Source organism: Sardina pilchardus, chromosome 12 (genome assembly GCF_963854185.1).
Source record: "Sardina pilchardus chromosome 12, fSarPil1.1, whole genome shotgun sequence".
Classification (NCBI taxonomy): Eukaryota; Metazoa; Chordata; class Actinopteri; order Clupeiformes; family Clupeidae; genus Sardina; species Sardina pilchardus.
Genome location: NC_085005.1, coordinates 15,830,438 through 15,850,036, shown reverse-complemented (window position 1 = coordinate 15,850,036; position 19,599 = coordinate 15,830,438). Strand labels below are relative to the sequence as shown.

The following is a 19,599-nucleotide window of genomic DNA, read 5'->3' as shown; positions in this document are numbered from 1 at the left end:
GTTTTTGATTTGGAATGGTGAGCCATTGACTGTGACTATTTAAGCATAGGAAGGTTTAGATGGATTTTTCTGTGGGATGGACTTTTTTTTTCCCTCCAGAAAAATGAATGTTTTGCTGTGTGGGATTAACAGTGTCTACTGAATTTAGTGCATGTGGATTGACATTGGTGTTCCAGGAAATTCAGATCTGTGTGTCAGTAGGTACTGTAGCTGTATGTTTTGCTGATACAAGTGAAGTTTTGTAGCTCAAACATGGAAATCGATCCGGCCACTCGTGCAGATTCTGCCCCCGTGTCCTTCCTTGATAAATTTGCCACTGTTTTCACACTGCCTGACAGAGTACAGACTAACGGGACTGAAGAGAGGATGTTGACATTTTTCAGGAATCTATCTGAGCGAGATCCACGCGTCAGGAATGTGGACGACCCGGCCAAGACCGTGGGATGGAGTGATGGGTCAAGGACGACAGAAGAACTTAAAGGAGAAATTAATAGAGTGGACGTTACGAGTCAAAAGGGAAACACTAAAACAATAAGGGATGAAATGGAAAGAGAGGTTTTTTTAGATTCCTCTACGAGGCTAAGTCAACCCCTGACTCAGCCCAACTCAAACGTGGAGCTGCTTCCAGTGTTGTGTTCCGAGATGCCTGGCAGTTCTGAGCTTGCGAACGAGAAAATGGCTGGCAGAATGGAACATGCAGTGGAGAGTTCCAAAGAGCAACAGTCCAAATTCCCCAGTAGCTCAGGAGGTGATGAGCAACCAGAGCCTGATGTCACTGTCGAAAAACCTCATGAAAACCAAAACGATTATTTTGAAACAACTGATCATCAGACCAGTCAGTTCTGCCCAGAGGTTAAGCAAGAATTTGTCTCTGGAGTCAAAGAGTCAAAAGAGCTTGGTGAGTTAGCAGACATCATCGGTGAAGACCAGACATCTCTAAATATGGACAGACAGGATCTGTCAACAGACCAAAGTCAGAAAAACACCAGTGGTCAAGATGAAGGCAGTGACGCAGACGGTGACAAATTATCTGGAAACAACTCAGATAAGCATATGTTCATAGATAAATTTAATGAGGCAATTTCTCTTGAAAGAAACACTGAGGAAGTAAATGCTATCCATACTGAAGGAAGATCAAACAATCATCTGAATGCTTCACTGGTTCGTGTAAATGTTGCAGAGAACACACACCAGGATGAACCTTCAAAGAGCAGTCAACCAGGGCAATCTCCCCATGCTGGTGCTCCACACCCACCCGTGAACAGCAGGAATGACAAAGCGTCTGCGGAGAGCCAGGAATCATTTTCCCACTTCAACCAGACCTCCACAAACGATCAGGATAACAGCACAGTCAACACCGTCCTGGAAGTAACTATGAGCAACACCACCGAGGAAGATAACGCCACAAGCCCCGCCACACACCTGCAAATGTATGGGGAGAGCAAAGGAGAAGCCTGTGTTGTGAGCCTAGAGCAGCAAGATGAATCTGCAAAGGGCCTTCCTATAGGCGTTTCAACCTATACCAGTGAGTCCCCCGGCCATCTTGGTCCAACCTCTGAGGGGACAGGAGCCTCTATCCCCCAGGTGGTGCAACCAAATGTTCCAGGAGCTGAAGATTCAGGGAATGGAGACAAGAGTGTGGCCTTGCACTCTGACGGTTTGGATGTAAACACAGGGGCCGACAAGGACTTTGCTCAGAGGGCGTCTGGGAGATGTCATCCATCAGAAGAGGATAGCAACAACTCAGGGGGCGAAAAAGAAGAATGGGATGGGAAGAAGGATGAGATAGCAGACGTTGAAAAAAGAGAAATAGACAGTGTCGCAGTAGACGACACACCCTCCTCCTCCTCATCATCCCCCGTTGGTCCATCAGAGTCACCCACTACGGAAGCTGCATCTTCTCCCCGCGAGAAATCCGTCCAGCTACAGTCCCTCTTCAGCGGTCTCCTCAAGAGAGCATCAGTAGGCGAGGAGGAGGAGAAAGCCACCCCAGGCAAATCCCTGGTCCCCCAAGAACAGAAGACGCAGCCCCTTCAACGAGGCCTGTTCCCCGAGCAGTCTCCCACCAGGCAGAGCCCAACCAGAGGGGGAGCAGGGGAACCATGGGGAGGCTTCCTGGAACAACTCTCCCAGCTGCTGAACCTGGAGAGCAGCAAGGTGGAGGAGGAGACGACGGAGGAGCAGAGACAGATGGAGGAGAGTCAGACTGGACAGATACACAGCGAGAGTGGTGAAGTGGAGCTAAATCAAGAGGAGGAAAAGGAAAAAAAAGAGAAGAACGGAGAGGTGGAAGTGAAGGGAGAAATGACGGAGAAGACGGAGTCGCTACCTGCCACCAAGCCGGTGGAGGAGACTAAGAAACCCACCAGCTCAGAGTCAGCGTTGGACGCCTTCAAGGCCTTTTTCACCCCCAAGCCCACGAGGAAGCCCACCCTGGACAGAACTGACCTGGAGGCCTTGAAACAGAAAATGAGAAGTGACAGAGAGAAGCTGAGAGCCATCTTTGAGAGAAACTCTCCGAAGACAAACTCAAAAGTAGGCTGAATACAATGAAAAATCAGTTTGATTTAGTGCAGTTTGGCCACTCTGATGTACAATATGAGGCCTTTTTATTCGCTTTAAATAAGTTTCATATGGGGCAATTTTATTTATTTATTTATTTTTTGTTTATTTGTGTTTTATTCATTTATTTTGATCAATTGCAAAGATTCTTGTTCACCTATTCCTATAATCTCAGCTGACGCGTTAACATTACTGTATAAATAACCCACCATTGTTATTCTAAATCTCTCTTAATCTTTCGTGCCTTTTCCTCCTTCATCCCTCTCGTCCAGGCGGAGGACTCCCCCCTAGCGGAGCACGAGGAGCGGACGCCCCGACGCCTGCAGGCCATCTGGCCCCCGCCGAAGCCCAAGGACGAGGTGGGGCTCAAGTACACTGAAGCAGGTATGGAGCTCTCTTAGCCGACAGGAGAGGACGCCTTCACAATGCTAATTAGCTAGCTGTAGTGAGTCAGTGTTTGTCCAGCGTGTTCAATATTTGCCCAGGCATGGCACCTGACTGCTGTGCTGTTCTATTACAAACACTTCTCGAATCCGCCCTGCTCTTCAGCACTGGGCGCTATAGGCTACCTCCAGAACATGTTGTGATAAAGTTTCCCAAGGAGAATTGTTGACAGAGTCGAGCTTGGGTAGCAGCAGCAGTGAGAGAATGAAAATAGAATGCAAGAGAGTGCACATAGTAAATGATAAAAAGAAAAGCAAAAAAGAAAATGCATCCAAAGATGGGCAGAGTGAGAGGATGTGGTACTGACGGAAAGCCCAAAAAGTAGAAGAATGCACCCAATGAAAGAGTGCACATAGATCATGAGAAAGAACAGAGAGAGTGAGCATATGAAGAAAGGAAAGAAAGAGCAGACAGAGTCAAGGAAGGGAAGCAGCAGGAATGATAAGACTGCTGATAGAATGAGAGCGTGCATGTAGTAGATGAGAGAGAAAGTGCATCTAAAGACACAGGCACATGGAGCACTAAAAGGCTGCTGGAGTACATGGACAGAGAGAGAGAGGATGCTGTACTGACAGAAAGCCCAAAGAGGAGAAGAATGCACTCAATGAAATAGTGTGTGCAGACTGCAGAAAATGAGATGAGAGAATGAGTGAATGGGAATGATCAGAAAGAAAAAAAAAAAGAGCACAGGGTGATTACAAGACTATGACAGAGGTCAAAAAGGGAACACCCACATTGCATATATATTGACAAATAAGTCCTGGCTCCCAGAATGGCTTTTGCTGTCTCACATACTCACGGACAAGCACTATGAAGTGATGGACAATAGCTCTGATAGGGACTCACACTATCAGCCATTTGGGGTGTGTGCCTGGATACCCACCTTCTGCACACATTTCCTTGCTGCAGGGTACACAGACATTTCAGCCACCTAGACTGTAGGCTGAAGTGCCCATGTAATGTCACTGAGTTCGAGAGAGAAATGCCACTTAAAACAGTGCTGTTAGTGCCCCCTTGTGGACTGAAGAAATTGTGCCATCTTCTGTGCCAAGTTGCGGCCTAACTATCCAGTGTAAGCTATAACATAATTGTAACATTACGTGATGAAGATATTTATATTAAGCAAACAAAGGAAAGTTCTCCGCGCTTCTGCAGTTGTGCGACAATCTGGTGCATCCAGGCCAGGACAGATAGTGTATGAAAAGAAGAGTGCAATGCAAATGCCTTCTTTTGTATTTATTTAAAAGGTGCAAAACATTGACTAACGTTTCGACGTTACAAACGTCTTCATCAGAGTCCTTGGAATTGGTCCTATTCTTTCCAAGGACTCTGATGAAGACGTTTGTAACGTCGAAACGCTAGTCAATGTTTTGCACCTTTTAAATAAATACAAAAGAAGACATTTATATTAAGCATCAGCATGGCTGTCTATTAAGGTTTCCTGTCGTGCTTTCAGAACACCAGGCGGCTCTATTTCAGCTGAAGAGAGAGTGCAAAGAAGAGGTGGAGACGTTACAGGTTTGTACCCCTTGGATATATCTATCTAAATGTTTTGAAATAGTACAGTAAAGTCTATCAGGTTTTTTTTATTGCTTTAAAGTTATAGTCCACAATTCTCATCCAATCCAATACACTTTTTTGTCAAATTCAGTTCATTCAGTATGAACAACTCCAGTGTTTATAAAGTGGCTTGGCTTTTGTAATGGAGAACAAATAAAGTAGTGTAGACCGAACCATACTCAATTCCAACCAACCAACATATTGCTTTACACTAAGTAGATGAAAGGGAAGGGTGTCATTTGTTTGGATGATGAGCTCTAACCGGAGTCATGGACCGCACTTTAATTACGATGATTGACACACTGATTTTCTCCCCATCCAGGCAGGCTTTGAGCTGCAGCTCTTCCGAGTCCGTGGGGAGAACGCGGAGAACGTGTCTCGCCTGGAGGACGAGTTGTCCAAGCTGCAGAGTGACAAAGACGAAGTCACGCGTGGAGACTTCCGAGATGCGTGCGTGTCCACGGAGGACGACTTCTCGCCCAGGACCTTCCGCACCGTTTGCGTCCAGACAGACAGGGAGACCTTCATCAAGCCCGCCGAGGATGAGGAGCATCGAAGCGTCAGCCAGAATACCAATCACAGCGTTCCCAAAAAACTCAACCTCACTTCGCTGGGCCTCTCTGGGAAAACGGAGCCAGCTTCAGCACAAGAACCCCCTCCTTTCCAGCAATCAGACTCCTCGACCACAGTATCATCATCATCACTATCACCACCAGTGATGTCGCCAGGTTCCACAGACTTGACCCCACCTCCGGCGCCTCCGCTTCCTGGTTCTCTGACGTCCACTTCCAGTGCAGAAGCTCCCCAGGCACCTGATGGGCCCCCCATCCCACCTCCACCTCCACCACCTGTGCCTTCATGTGGTCCCCCCCCGGCACCGCCTCCTCCACCTTCCCACGGCGGCAGTCCTCTGCCTCCCCCTCCTTTTCCAGGAGTTGGTTTTGCCCTGAGTTCACCTCTGGAGAAGCCCCCCCGGAAGCCTGCTTTGGAACCCTCTTGTCCCATGAAGCCCCTCTACTGGACGAGGATTCAAATTCAAGACAACAAGTAAGTCTCTTGCGTCAGCTGTTTCTTCCCTGTAATACAATCTGACCCCGTTCCCCCCTCACCCCCCTTAGATTTTTGTGTGTGTGGGTTTTATGCAAATTGTGTGCCCGAGACCGCTGACATTTCCCGCTAGTGACAGAAAAGCCTGGGTAAAACATGTTGGTTTTTCTCTCGCGTTTTCACCACTTTTATTGTGTTCGGCGGCGAGTGGGCTCCATGGGAAAGAAGGCCCCTCTGGCGTGATCTGGGAGGTAGATAAGGATCAATAAACACGTTAGAACTCACTCAAACACACCGCACCACAAAATGGCTCCGCGTCGGGGGTGTTGCTGACAGAAGTATCGCCCATGCGACCGCAAACGGTCCAGCCGCCCATTACCCAAGTTTCCAGGCGCGTCTCGTCTGAGCCTTGCCGAAACGCGAACCTAGCATTTGCAGCTCCGTTTCGCAGCCGCCGTCTTGGGAGGTTTTTTCGGGGGGGGGCGATTTGCCGCCCCGAGGTCTGCGTGCTGAGCCGGTCGCTAGACGGCGATGGAACGCACCCGGGACCGCTGCTGGTGGTATCGATTTCTGCGGGAATCGCGGCGGCGTCCACCGACCAGCTCTCTCTCTCTCGCGCGCGCTTCCTGCTGCGCCGTAATCCGAGGCCTTGTGTGAAAACGTTGCTTCTCTTTCCTACGGCTCCTCGAAAGCCAGAGGGGGGGGGTGAGGAGAAGCGGCATTATCATTGTGTTTGGCTCAGCTGAAAAATGTTAATGGGAGAGAAATTAAACCAAGTGGCGAGGCGTGTGTGTGTGTGTGTGTGTGTGTGTGTGTGTGTGTGTGTGACCCTACAGCTTCTTCTCTTCCCCTAAGGTCAAAGCTCCTCTCTTCTGGAACCCTAAAAGAGTTGTGTGGTTTTTCTGGTTTCTTTCCTCCTGTTGACTAAGTCTCCTTCCTCCTGTTGACTGTCTGGTTAAATCAACAGCCAGGCTGTCAGCATCTCTATATCCGTTTCCTTGTGTGTTTATTTCTTTTTCTTTTTTTTTTTTCTTTTCTGTTTTGGCAGCAATGACACACTGTGGAGCTCTCTGGAGGAGCCATCCATCGACCCCTGTGAGCTCGAGGACCTGTTTGCCAAAGCTACGCTGCAGACCAAGCGGAAGCCTCTCTCCGAGGCCTACGAACGGAGAAACAAGGCCAAGAAGGTCAGACACACGATTGATGCTCTCGGAGTAAAATGTGGTGACATGTGTGTCCACTAGGGGGACTATTTACCTGAGTTTGCATTGCATACAGCCAGAGTGAAGTCACCTGTGCTAAGCACACATTGTAGAAGCCTCTCAAACTGAGACAGATAAAGTTACGGGTCCGAGAGATGATGCGGTTTTCACAGTGGCGTGAAATTATAGGAGACATCCCATTCATTTGGGACAATAGCAAATAGAAAACATGCAAGATAGACATGGCGTGTATTAAAGACAGTTGACCAACGTTTTTGGACTGGAAATATAATCAGGAAGTGAAATCCGCATCCTGACATTTATTTCAAAGTAATATTAAATGTTGGAAGTGGGAGGTAGGGGAGGACAGTCGTCGACTCTTCGTTGTAAAATGTTGGTCATGGGAAATGCAGTGGTTCTACTAACAGTATCCTGCGAGTTCCGAGTCGTTTCCTTGAGCGAATAAAAGTTGCTGACAGTCGAGGTCTGGCCCGGAGTGGCCATGTTTGATGTCGAGAGATTGCTGGTTAATGCTTCGGCCCAGTGAGAGTATATTGTCTTCGCAGTTTTTAATAACAGGATGCTGCACTTGGCACTGTAATTCCTCCCCAAATTAGCATAATTGTGTTCAATTTGTAAATAAAGAGGACTGGAGGAGAACCCAGAGTGCATATTTCCTCCTAAACACTTAAGACCGTTTGAGAAATGTGATCATTTTGTTGTTATTCCTGGCTCGGAATTCATTTTTTCCATAGCCTACTCTACCCCCTTCCCCCCTGACACTTAAGCAGGGGTGGGGGGGGGGTGAATATGTTTAGCAATAAACCACTATGGCAGCTCTGTCCATTGTTTGACCTTCGGAGCGCAAAGGTTATAGAAAAAAAAACGACAACAGAAAAGGCAGCAAAAACGTTCTCTCATGAGCTCCTTCTAAACCTTTTCTAGATCATCAAGCTCTTAGACAGCAAGCGCTCCCAAGCCGTTGGCATTTTCATCTCCAGCCTTCATCTGGAAATGAAGGACATCAAGCAAGGTGAGAGCCAGTCCATTCTAACCTTTCTGTGAGACCTGGCGGTGTCCACAATAACAACAACTCTGTGAAGTTATCGTCCTTAAAAAATACCCCCCCCCCCCCCCCCCCACGCACAACCCCCCCATAACATAATGGAAAACAGTAGTGCAAGCATGAAAGTCGTTCAGACTGTCTGGTTTGGTGAAGCACTAATCTCGCCCCCTACTGCCCCCCCCCCACTTTCCCCCTCTGAGCCTGAAAAACCCCAGTGGTAAGCGCAGCAGAGCTGTGGCCTTTAAATTGATATGTACATCCACAGAGCAGGAATCTGCCACTCTCGTCTCTGCTCGGCGGAAGGCGAGCCAGAATGCTTTGGCTGGTGGCGCACTAACAGGCTTCGGTCAAGCTCTGTCAATGCTGGTCCATTCCCCACAAAATCCTCTTCTTTCTTTCTTTCTTCCTTTCTTTCTTTCTATCTCTGTCTTTCCTTCCTTCTTTGTTTCACTCTTTCTTTCTTTCTATCCTTCTGTCTTTGTTTCTCATTGGTGTATATTCAGTGGGAACTAGTTCTAGCCAAAAACAAATTGTCTGGTGGCGCAGATCTGAAGCTGTGAGATCTGCCCCTTGGATACGAGGGATGTAGGATGATATTTGTTGTTCCTTCATTCCTTTCATCTGCAGTGAGCTGGGTGAAAGCTTAGATTCCGTTTTTCCCCTCCATAACACTGTCAGGAGTTTGTAATACATATTTTTGCAGCTTGCTATCCCCCTTGGTGCAGTGCAAGCCTTTTTATGTGGCACGTTTCACCTAATGACAGTGTCTCTTGGCAAACAACCCAAGTACGCATCATAGCCTATTAATGGCAAACCAGCCCCCCCACATCCCGCCTATGAAGTAAATTATCCAGGCTGCAATTTTACAGTCTATGGTGATCCATTTCGGCTCTGTATTTTTCCCTCTCAAGCTGTTCTGACCGTGGACAACTCTGTGGTGGATCTGGAGACCATCGAGGCTTTGTATGAAAATGCAAGTATTCACTTTTGACATTCCACATTATGCCACGTGTGCATTTGAAATCACTCCCTTTTTTTTGTCATGGATGCTCTGTGCGTTCCTCGTCTTTCTTCTCCTAATGTTTTTTTTATTGCTTTCTTTGTTGTTGTTGTTGTCGTTGTTGTTGTTGTTGTCGTTGTTGTTTTTAGAGGGCTCAGCCAGGAGAGTTGGAGCAGCTGAAGAAGCACTATGAGACGTCAGACGAGGAGCAAATCAGGCTGCTGGACAAGCCAGAACAGTGCGATTTGTTTACTACACCTTTATTTGCTCAATGTTGTGTTGTGTTATACCTCCTACAACTCTGCTTTTAATCAACGCTGATGCACTATTTTCTACTTATTTTCGAAATTACTCCTTAAACATGTTGTGGAAGAAACTTGGGTAACACTTTAATTGGATAGTCTGCCCACAGAGACTTTACAGATCATTTGTGTAGACTCAAGCTCAGCCAGCAATTAAAATTATTGTTGAACAATCACTGAACATCACCTTAATCAAATCTAACCCCTAATTCTAACCTTACTCATAAATTGTAGTTAACAGGGTGTCGAGAGAGTTTGTTGATAATCTGGGCATTTTTTGATAGTCTGTGGGCAGACTATCCAAGTACAACCAAAACTTTTCATATGATTTTGATCACTATCAAATCTGGCAAAGATGACTGTTACATGTAGATTGCAGTAAGTATGATGGAGTGTGATGGCGTAAAAGAGAGTAAAATCAAAACAACATGACTACTGATGAAAGTTGGATTGTTTAAGATTTTTTTTCAATTTTATTTATTTATTTTTTTACCCCTTTTTTCCCCTTCCTCTCCCCCTGGCCAGGTTCCTGTATGAGCTCTCTCAGATCCCTGATTTCTCTGGCCGGGCTCGCTGCCTCATTTTTCAGTCTGTGTTCGCAGACAGCATCGCCTCCATCAGGCGCAAGGTGGAGATCATTTCTCGGGTCTGCAAGGTGAACATGTCCCGAGCACAGCATGTTGAAAAATATAATCAATCTCTCTCTTTCTCTCTTTTTCTCTCTCTCTCTTTCTTTCTCTCTCTCTATCTCTCTCTCTCTCTTTCTCTCCCTCTCTCTCTACACACACATTGTGGAGCAATGCTCTTGTCACACAATATCCCATTGCTGGAGGCTGAGTCGTGGAATATCCTGATCAGCGTAGATTTTCAAGGCTAGACTAAATAAGTGTGACCGAATCTGCATCACTGAGCTGTTCCTTCTCAACCTTTTCAAATTCACATTTAAAAGTGCTTTGTTGGCATGAGAAATAGGCACTTGTATTGCCAGCGCAGCCATTACATGACGAACGCATGCACATACAGACAGACACAATTTAGAAAATAGCCTTCCTGTTGACTAAGAGAGGGTGACCGAAATGCTTGACCGCTTGCAGGGTCTCCTGGAGGAAGGGAGCGTGCGTGACGTGATCGGGCTCGTTCTGGCGTTGGGGAACTACATGAACGGGGGGAACAGGACCCGCGGTCAGGCTGACGGCTTCGGCCTGGAGATCCTGCCCAAGCTCAAGGACGTCAAGAGCAGGGTGAGTTCCCCCGGCACGCCATCTTTTACTGGCTCCCGACTCGGGATTTCATCATGTCATTTTTGGAATACAATACAAACACCAGACCTGTTTCTTAGTTATTACAGTAATTTTAGGGAGTGTTCCGTACTGCACTGAAATGTTCTTGGCCTTTGTGTTTTTGAATGGTCCCCTCAGGACAACCGTATCAGTTTGGTGGACTACGTTGTGTCCTACTACCTCCGCAACCTTGACGAGGTGAGGAATGGTGCCTCTGGTGTGTTTTGAGGTAACTCGTTGTGAAGCTGGCAGCTCCACGGGCCTGACTCTGGTCTTTCCAACCCTCCTCAGAATGCTGGCACTGATAAGAGTGTTTTCCCGCTGCCTGAACCCCAGGATGTCTTTCTGGCCGCGCAAGTCAAGTTTGAGGACCTGTTCAAAGACCTACGCAAGCTTAGGAAAGACCTCTCAGGTGAGAAAGCCATGTAATATCACTAACACCTCACAACAAGTTAGTTTAGTTAGCGTAATTGATAGTCGTTAGGAGATTACATGCAACAGTCAGATCTTGAATCTGTTATAGAGTATGTCAATGTATCTGTCTTCAAAAATATTGTTTTTTTTTTAACAACACAAAACAAACGACATACAACAGAAGAACAAGACTCGGCTTAGAGACTCAGATATACAAACAGACTTTGCTCATTAATTATATGACAACATAGAACGAGGAGATACTGTAGATTAATATCAAATTGGAAATGAAATACATAAAATAAAATAAAGGTCCTCTCCATTTTTTTACATAAATCCTCTTATCAGTATGGTTTCAATATTTAACCCCATAAAGGACATGAAAGGTTCCTATGTTCTGCGGAAGATGTTATCCGTATCATGCAATTTACATGTGAGATAATCTAGTGATATATTTTATATCTATGACAACTTTCTGCCACTGTGTTCTGGGGGGGGGGGGGGGGGATTATTCCTTATGAGATAGTATTTAATGACAGCAAGGTATTGAACCATGTCCAAATCAAATTCTTTTGTAAAAAATTCTAAACAAATTTTGAAGACAAGTTCATAGCAGGTACCTTGATGCTTGTTAGGGCAAGTGACTTATCACAGTTGAAGGCAGCGAGGCAGCTGCTTTCTGTTCTGAACAGAACCTTTGTCAATCCAACTGATCCGTCCTCAGCCAGCTGCCTTAGAGATCACAGTATAGCCACCAGCCACTAATGTAGATATGTGAAAATGATTCTTAACCCAAAACACAAACACACACACACACACACACACACACTCACACACACACACACACACACACACACACACACACACACACACACACACACACACACACACACACGTACATACACACACACACACACACACGCATACACACACACACACAGACACACACACACACACACACACACACACACACACACACACACGCATACACACACACACACACACACACACACACACACACACACACACACACACACACACACACACACACACACACACACACACACAGACACACACAGGCACACACACACACACGCACAAATAGTTAGATAGCACGCACACCACAAGACACCACACCACAAGAGCAGTAAACATGTTGTATGACAATGAGCTGCATCCGAGAGTCAAACAACTCAAGGCCCATGGTTAGTGTCTGTCCTACGCTGCTATTTTGTGGTCAGTCACTGACCCTTTTCTGGAGGAGGCTGATCCCCTTCGGATGATAACCAGGAGAAATTCTATCCCTTCCACAAATTGCTGGAGAGAAAGGAAGACCGAGTATTCCCCTGGGCCCTGGCTGGACAGACTGACACTCTTTCTCTTATCCCGAGGATTCAATAAGAACATGAAGAATCTTCCTGCAAACAAATTTGGTTCAGTGTTATGTGCCACAGCCCTCTCAAAAGCTATGTGTGCCCTTAAGTAAAGGACTTGACAGAGGTATTACATTTATTTATTTAACAGATGCATTTATCCAAAGCGACCTACAGAAAGAATAGCTTTCAAGTTGCAGTGCACAGGAGATCTTACCTACAGTAGGAATTACTACTGCATGTCAGTCAATACTATTACTAGAGGATAAGAGTGCAGACATTACAAGTATGAGTCAAAGTGTCAGTGGAGGAGAAAATGGAAGCAGGAGGAGGTAGAGGAGAGAAGAGAGGGAAATGTGTGATATGTGTGTGTTGAGTGTGTGAGGTTGGTAGAAGTGTTAGGAGAGGAGGTATCCTTTGGATGCGTTGGGTCTTCAAGAGCTTCTTGAGGACAGCTTATAAAGTCCCAGCTCTTCCAAGGATATTTGCTTGTCTTCCACAGCAAAGCTTATAGCCACCAGGTTTCAATAATTCTTCCATGTTTGTCTATCTTCCAGGAGTACCCTATTGTACTGTATATCATCTATGTTGGCAAATGAGCAAGACAAGAGTGCAGTTTTAATATATAGTGAGCTTACTCTACCCAGCTCTCTGAACACGTGCATGTGTGTGTGTGTGTGTGTGTATGTGTTGTGTTTATGTGTGAGTATGTCAGTGTCTGTGTGTGTGCGTGCGTGTGTGTGTGTGTGTGTGTGTGTGTGTGTGTCTGTGTGTCTGTGTGAGTGTATGTGTGTGTGTGTGTCTGTGTGTGTGTGTGTGTGTGTGTGTGTGTGTGCGTATGTGTGTGTGTGTGTGTGTGTGTGTGCGTGTATATGTGTGTGTGTTTGAGTGAGTGCGCTGAAGAGGAGACTTGCTGGAGTCTCTCTGATTCAGCCATGGCGCCTTTCAGATACGACTCTAATCCTGCCCATCAGATTCTTTGTGTTTGTGCACGACGCTGCGCTCTCGCTGCCCACGTCGCGGTGGGCCCAGGGAGGTGCAGATGCCATCCAGCGGCCCTGTGTTCTTACATAATCTCAGGGAAGCCACAACCTTATCGCCCATGTGGAGAAGATTTATCTCTTTGTGGGCTACTGTGGAGATGGTGATTCTCTCTCTCTCTCTCCCTCTCTCTCTCTCTGTCTCTCTGTCTCTCTCTCTGTCTATTTCTCCGTCTCCTGCCTCTTTTTGCCTCTCCATTTTCTCATTCTTTTTATTCTGTCTGTTCTGTTTTTCTCTCACTGTCTCTCTCTCTCCACGCTTTTCTTTGACTCATTCATTCTGTTTCTCACACACACACACATACACACACACACACACACACACACACACACACACACACTTTTTTTCTATCTCTCTCTTTCCCCTCTCGGTCTCCGTCTATCTCCACACTAAACTGTATCTGCTGTGGTTCAGTGTGGGCCCTACAGATCTGTGCTGGAGATTCTTTTCTTCGCCTCTCAACAGCCCGTCCTTATCAGCCGCCGCTGAATGCCGCGAAAAGCCCCAATCTGCCCTATCGCGGCCCCTCTCTTTTGTTCCACTGTTTGAACTGCCCCCATGCCCGTCTTGAACCTTGTGCCTTTTGTTTGTGCTCGCTGACGGTTAGTTTGCGCATGGCGGCCACATTGTGCTATGGCTTTGTTGTTGGGTTTTTTTTTTTTTTTGGTCTTGTGTTGTTGTTTGTTGTTGTTGTTGTACGCTGCGGTTTCTGACTGCTCAAGGTGACCGCATCCAGTGCGAGCGGCGCACTGAGAAACACAAGTCACCAGACTTCTCTCCAAAACACGTCTCTCTGTCTCTCTCTCTCTCTCTCTGGGGTATTTGGAGGGTCCCCAGTTGTTGTTTTCCCTCAAGGACTATATAACAACAATTTTATAATTCACATATGAGTCCTGTGCCACGTTGCATTAAGTCAAGTTGGTCTGCGCACGACAACGTTTCCACACCAACTTTGTCTCGGAAGTGCTTAACGGGTCCTGACGTCTTTGCATAAATTACCAAAACATGGCTTTGAAAGGCCTGGAAAAACATGTCACTTTCGTGTTTGACTTTGATTCGCGGCTGTGCAGCAGCTGCAATGTTTTGACCATGTTTCCGATCTCCCTGGAGCTCCAGGCTCCGTGACTCTGTTTACATGCGAATGAGTGACCCTCTTCAGCCTTAAAAGAAGAGAAAGCCCCTCTCTCCTCACAACATGAAAGCCAGGTGAAGTGTACGCTCCGACTTGCAGGTATCAGCCTCCACAGTTTACACAAACGACGAATGAAAACAGTATTCTTTGTAATCTAATCCGGGGCGATGCCGATCGGCCGTGTCCGCTCCCATCAGGGCGTATTATGACTGTGGCGGGAGACTGGCTCCTGTGATTCTCTGATTGGACGGCGAGCCAGCGGGGACAAACAGAGCAGGCCGGAGCCACAGGCGGAGCAGTGGTTATCGGTTATCTCCTGCCGCCATCGCTGTATCTAAACCGGCTCTATGCAAGAGAAACCGTGGCGATAACCTTTGACTCCTATACAGGTGGAGCACCATCCACCTCCCCACCTCTCTCAGAGCCACACTGGCACAGTGATTATGGTCCTAACCTGATTATACAATGTGGTCAGGAGGACCTATAATATCACTGATGGTTCAAGTTCATGAGATATTTTTTGTCACATAGCAGGTTTTTTGTCACATAGCATGTACTGTAGGTCATAGTGAATTAAAGGAGAGACTCAAACATAAGAACAATGAGTTTGTTTTAGTTTGTTTAGCGTTTGTTGCAAATTAATCCTTTTTCTTGGTTTCCTTCTGTAGTGTGTGAACAAGATGTCCAAAGGGTGTGTGCCAGTTCCTCCGAGGAGCACCTTCACCCATTCAAGGAGAAGATGGAGGGTTTTATTTCACACGGTAGGCGCATCAAACACCGAACAGGTGTCATGGTCGCATGACAATTTTTTTTGCCAGCAAGGGCGTGTTTTTACATACAAATAGAACGCATAAGGGATTCCCCAAAACAGACTATAAAAACTTTGTGTTAAGATAGGCAGGGCCATCTTTTTCAAAATGTAAACCGTGCCTACATAAAGTTATTGTTTTGTAAGTCTAATCTTACAGCATGTCTCTGTTTTCCAATGTTGTCATAAGCTTCTATGAGCAGCCTGTTGAACTGGGACAGCAACTCTTCTTCCCTCTCCCTCTCTCTCTTTCTCCCTTGCTCCCTCTCTCCCTCTCTCCATCTTTCTCCCTCTCTCCCTCTTTGCAGGGCCCACACCATAATTATTCCATTGTCTCTTCAACATAGATAAAAACACTCACATCCTGTTTCTATGGTGAATATCAGTGACTGGCCCTTTTTGGGAGCGGGGTGGGGAAGGTGGGGTGGGGTGGGGATGATAACTGTCTGTAGTCTTCACTACACAGAGTTAGATAGCTCTGAGTCCTGTCCCGATGGCAGACAGCACAGATAGGCATCAGGGGGAGATTTTTGGCAATGACTGGGACTTTTGAGTGTAGGTTGAGCAGGGAGAGCACCTGAGAGACTCAGGCAGAGTCGGCGAGTCTGCTAAAATTGCCTTTAGAGGTCAACGGGCCTCTGGTGGCACCATTATGGAAACACAAAACTGTAGGCAGCCCAGTGCGTCTGTGATTTTACCGGCAGGACAAGGCAACGTGACTTGGGGCGACAAGAAAAGCCTTTTTGTTCTGATTGCGCATGTAATGGCTGTTTTTAAGAGACCAAATTGTCGTCTGGCTCAGGCGCAGTGTGATCACGATCGGTTCCATTTGCAAGTAGACATGAACAGTGACAGGGTCAGTCACAGAGGAATTTAATATTAACTCACAGTGCCTGATTAAATGAAGGTGCACTATTGTCTGCTTGCTTTTTAAGGTTATCTTTGTGTTCAAAAGCATAATGGAATTGTGTCCAAGACAAGGATTAGCCAGCGTCTGGACTAAATTGCTTTTTTTGCATTTGGTGTCTCCTTTCACAGTGCTGTCTACATCTATTGTAAGCTTATTCATTGTCTGAAATGCTGTTTTATCTTGAAGTTCACCTGATACGTTATATGCTGTGCCCTTTATTGACTTACACTTAACCCAAACCATACACTGATTATCTTTGAACTTGGAATGTGGTTGTACTTGACCTGCAGCGCAACAAGATCATGGTGCAACAGAACATCAGTTGATTTGTGCACAGAAAAGGTAAGAAATGGATAATAACATTCAAACTATTCATACAATGTACTTTATATCAATGCATCTCTCTCCTATAATTATGAATAGCACCACTGACATACTTATTTGGTGCAACATTTATAGGCAGGCCTATTTGGATACAGAACTTTTTTTATTATTATTATATTTTTTGATCGTTTTATGCCTTTATTGATAGTGATAGTGGAGAGTGACAGGAAGTAAATAGAGAGAGAGTGGGGGTGGGATCTGGAAAGGACCACGGGCCGGAGATCGAATCCGGGTCGCCGGCGTGCGGTGCAGGTGCCCCAGCCAGTTGCGCCACAGCTGGGGCCTGTATGCAGTATCGTGATAAAGCTACTAGCTATCGATCACTTGATCAGTGGAACATTAGCAATATAGCACAGGCAGGGGGGGCACTATACAGTAGTGCAACAGGCTACAGCGCTCGTGCCATATACGGGTCCAAGTACCCATGGGGACCCAGGTTCGAGTCCGACCTGCGGTCATTTCCAAATCCCACCCCATCTCTCTGTCCCATTTGCTTCCTGTCTCTCTCCACTGTCCTAAACAAATAAAGGCAAAAAACCCAAAAAATATACTTTAAAAAAAAAAAAGCAATATAGCACAGGCTATCACAGATATGTTTCTGCTTAATTCAGTCCTAGGCTAGCCCCTTATCACTGTTTCTGTAGTTCACTAAAGGTCCTCTCTCTCTCTCTCTCTCTCTCTTTCACTCCCTCGCTCGGCCTGGTGTTGTCCTGTTGGCCACTCAGCTTCCATGACCTGGAGGTGTACCTTGGGGTGAAGCCCAAGTCTGGCGAAAAAGAGGTGATGCCGGGCCAGGTCTTCATGCTCTGGTTTGAGTTCTGTGGAGATTTCAAGACGCGCTGGAAACGAGAGAGCAAGAACATCTCCAAGGAGAGGTGAGAAAGTGGATGCCTGTGGTGTGTGTTCATGTTTTAGTGTCAAATGCATGTACATCCATGAGGACAATATGTGTGTGTGTGTGTGTGTCTGTGTGTGTGTGCGTGTGTGTGCATATGCGTATATGGGTATGTGTGTGTTTGTGTGTGTGTGTGTGTGTGTGTGTGTGTGTGTGTGTGTGTGTGTGTGTGTGTGTGTGTGTGTGTGTGTGTGTGTGTGTGTGTGTGTGCATATGCGTATGTGTATGTATGTGTGTGTGTGTGTGTGTGTGTGTGTGTGTGTGTGTGTGTGTGTGTGTGTGTGTGTGTGTGTGTGTGTGTGTGTGTGTGTGTGTGTGTGTGTGTGCATGCATGTGCATGAACTTGTGTATGTGTGTGTGTATTGGGGTGTGTGTGTGTGTGTGTGTGTGTGTGTGTGTCTTGACTGTGAGGGTTTAAGTGTATGTCATGTGTTTGCAGGCTAAGAGAGGCACAGCAATGTGTCAAAAACATCACAGGAGAAAAGAAGGTGGAAACGAGAAAGGTCCACGCTAACAGCCTGGTGAGTAAGCCCCTTAACCTTTGACCTTTCAGAGAACATGGGCATTGCCTCAGCTTCTGCTAGTTAGCAGCTAATTTGCTGCCAAGAGATTTGTTTCCAAAAGGCTGGTTGTATAAGTGTGGCCAATCAACATAGGGTTTTACTTAGGGCAATTGTTCATGGGGCTTTTTGAGGCCAGGATTGAATACCATGGAATAGTATTTTATTGCCTTATTTTGTTCTTCCTTGGCTGAATTTTGTAGCATAGCAACAGTAATTTAGATGGATGGGAGAGGTAATCCATCACTCTCTCCAGATCTATGATACGTCCATGTTTTTTTTTACCTCACAATGTTTAAACATAGAAAATTCCAAGTATGGAATTTCTCATCATTTAGTTAAAACTATGTGATGGGTTTTTCTGTCCATAAGAGTTGAAAGAGGTGAAAAGATCCTAAAATGAATGTGAAAATTACACTTTGGTTGTTCAAGCCAGCCTTGCATTTAGTATGTTTAACCATTCAAATTGGTTGTAGCATTTGCCTTGTTAAATGTGTGCTTACACACACAGTTACCATTACCATTTAAGCATCCTCATTAAATAATACTGGAGAAAAGGCTCTAAAACGTTTTCTGCAAGTACATATGATGTAATTAATTAAGAAAACATTGTTACCTCTGAACAATGAAAAACAATATGTTATTTTGAAATAATGAATAAATATAATAAATGAACAAAACCTTATATTTAAAATAAAAAAAGATATGAGTAAAACTACACGTTCATGTCCATGACACCTGCTGGGTCGTAACAGCTCTCTTCTCTCAACTGGCAACAGAAAGAAAGGTTACGCCAGAAAGAGGCCAGCCTGGGCACCAGCTAAAGCCCAGTGAGAGAGAGAGAGAGAGTGGACAACAGGAACAGCACCTAAAAATGCACAGGACCCCGAGTCTGCGTCTGCATTGTCATCCTGCTGCTTGACCTCCAGTCACTCTTTGGAGGCCTGTGGTAGTACCTCAGTCCACCAAATATGGGCATCAGCGCAAGGACATCTGATGAGGAATTGGGACCCTCTGAATGGCAGAGACTGAGAGACAGACTACTGCTGGCACTTTAAGGAGAGACCATAGGCGAAGGCCTTGAGGGCCTACCAGAGTGAGCACTTTAACATGGACTTTTATTGGCATTTGTGACTAATAATTTAGAATTGAAAGTCGCATCAAACAGATGGAAACTACTGATTGTAAAATATGAAAAATTGTTGCACACAGGCAGTATGGATCAAGCAATGACAAGTCTCATTCTAAATCATCTCTTCCCGCAGCAATGCTAAAAATGTAACTGAATTGCAATAGCCTATTTGAAATATTAAGAGTGTTTTATATGTTTTATTTCTAGTGTACAGTCTACATTTGTTCTGTATATTTAAAAAATGAAATTAATCATTTGTACTGCATTGTACTGTCTGAATGCTGAACACTTACATTCTGTAAAAAGTAACCTACTGTACAGTTCTTCAACCATTATGAAGGTAACATAAACTAATAATGATCAACCTAACACTTGTTCTGTTATCATGGCGACATTCCCATGTCTGGCAGTTACAGTACATATTTGATATGTTTGAAAACTATTACATAAATGTTTTAAAGTATGAATTCTTCTTTTAACTAACGTG

At 45.6% G+C, this 19,599-nt stretch overlaps 1 protein-coding gene across 1 annotated transcript; it reads left to right on the top strand.

Moving 5' to 3' along the window:
• Positions 1–252: 252 nt before the first annotated feature.
• fmn1 (formin 1) lies at positions 253–19,499 on the top strand. Its single transcript, XM_062551407.1, has 18 exons — positions 253–455; positions 1,266–2,535; positions 2,835–2,946; positions 4,463–4,524; positions 4,889–5,613; positions 6,662–6,800; positions 7,761–7,848; positions 8,793–8,854; positions 9,031–9,119; positions 9,709–9,838; positions 10,278–10,424; positions 10,602–10,661; positions 10,755–10,875; positions 15,092–15,184; positions 16,432–16,483; positions 17,251–17,400; positions 17,860–17,941; positions 18,760–19,499. Exons 1-18 carry the CDS (start codon positions 253–255, stop codon positions 18,802–18,804), a joined length of 3,630 nt encoding a protein of 1,209 aa, XP_062407391.1. The 3' UTR covers positions 18,805–19,499.
• Positions 19,500–19,599: the final 100 nt, after the last annotated feature.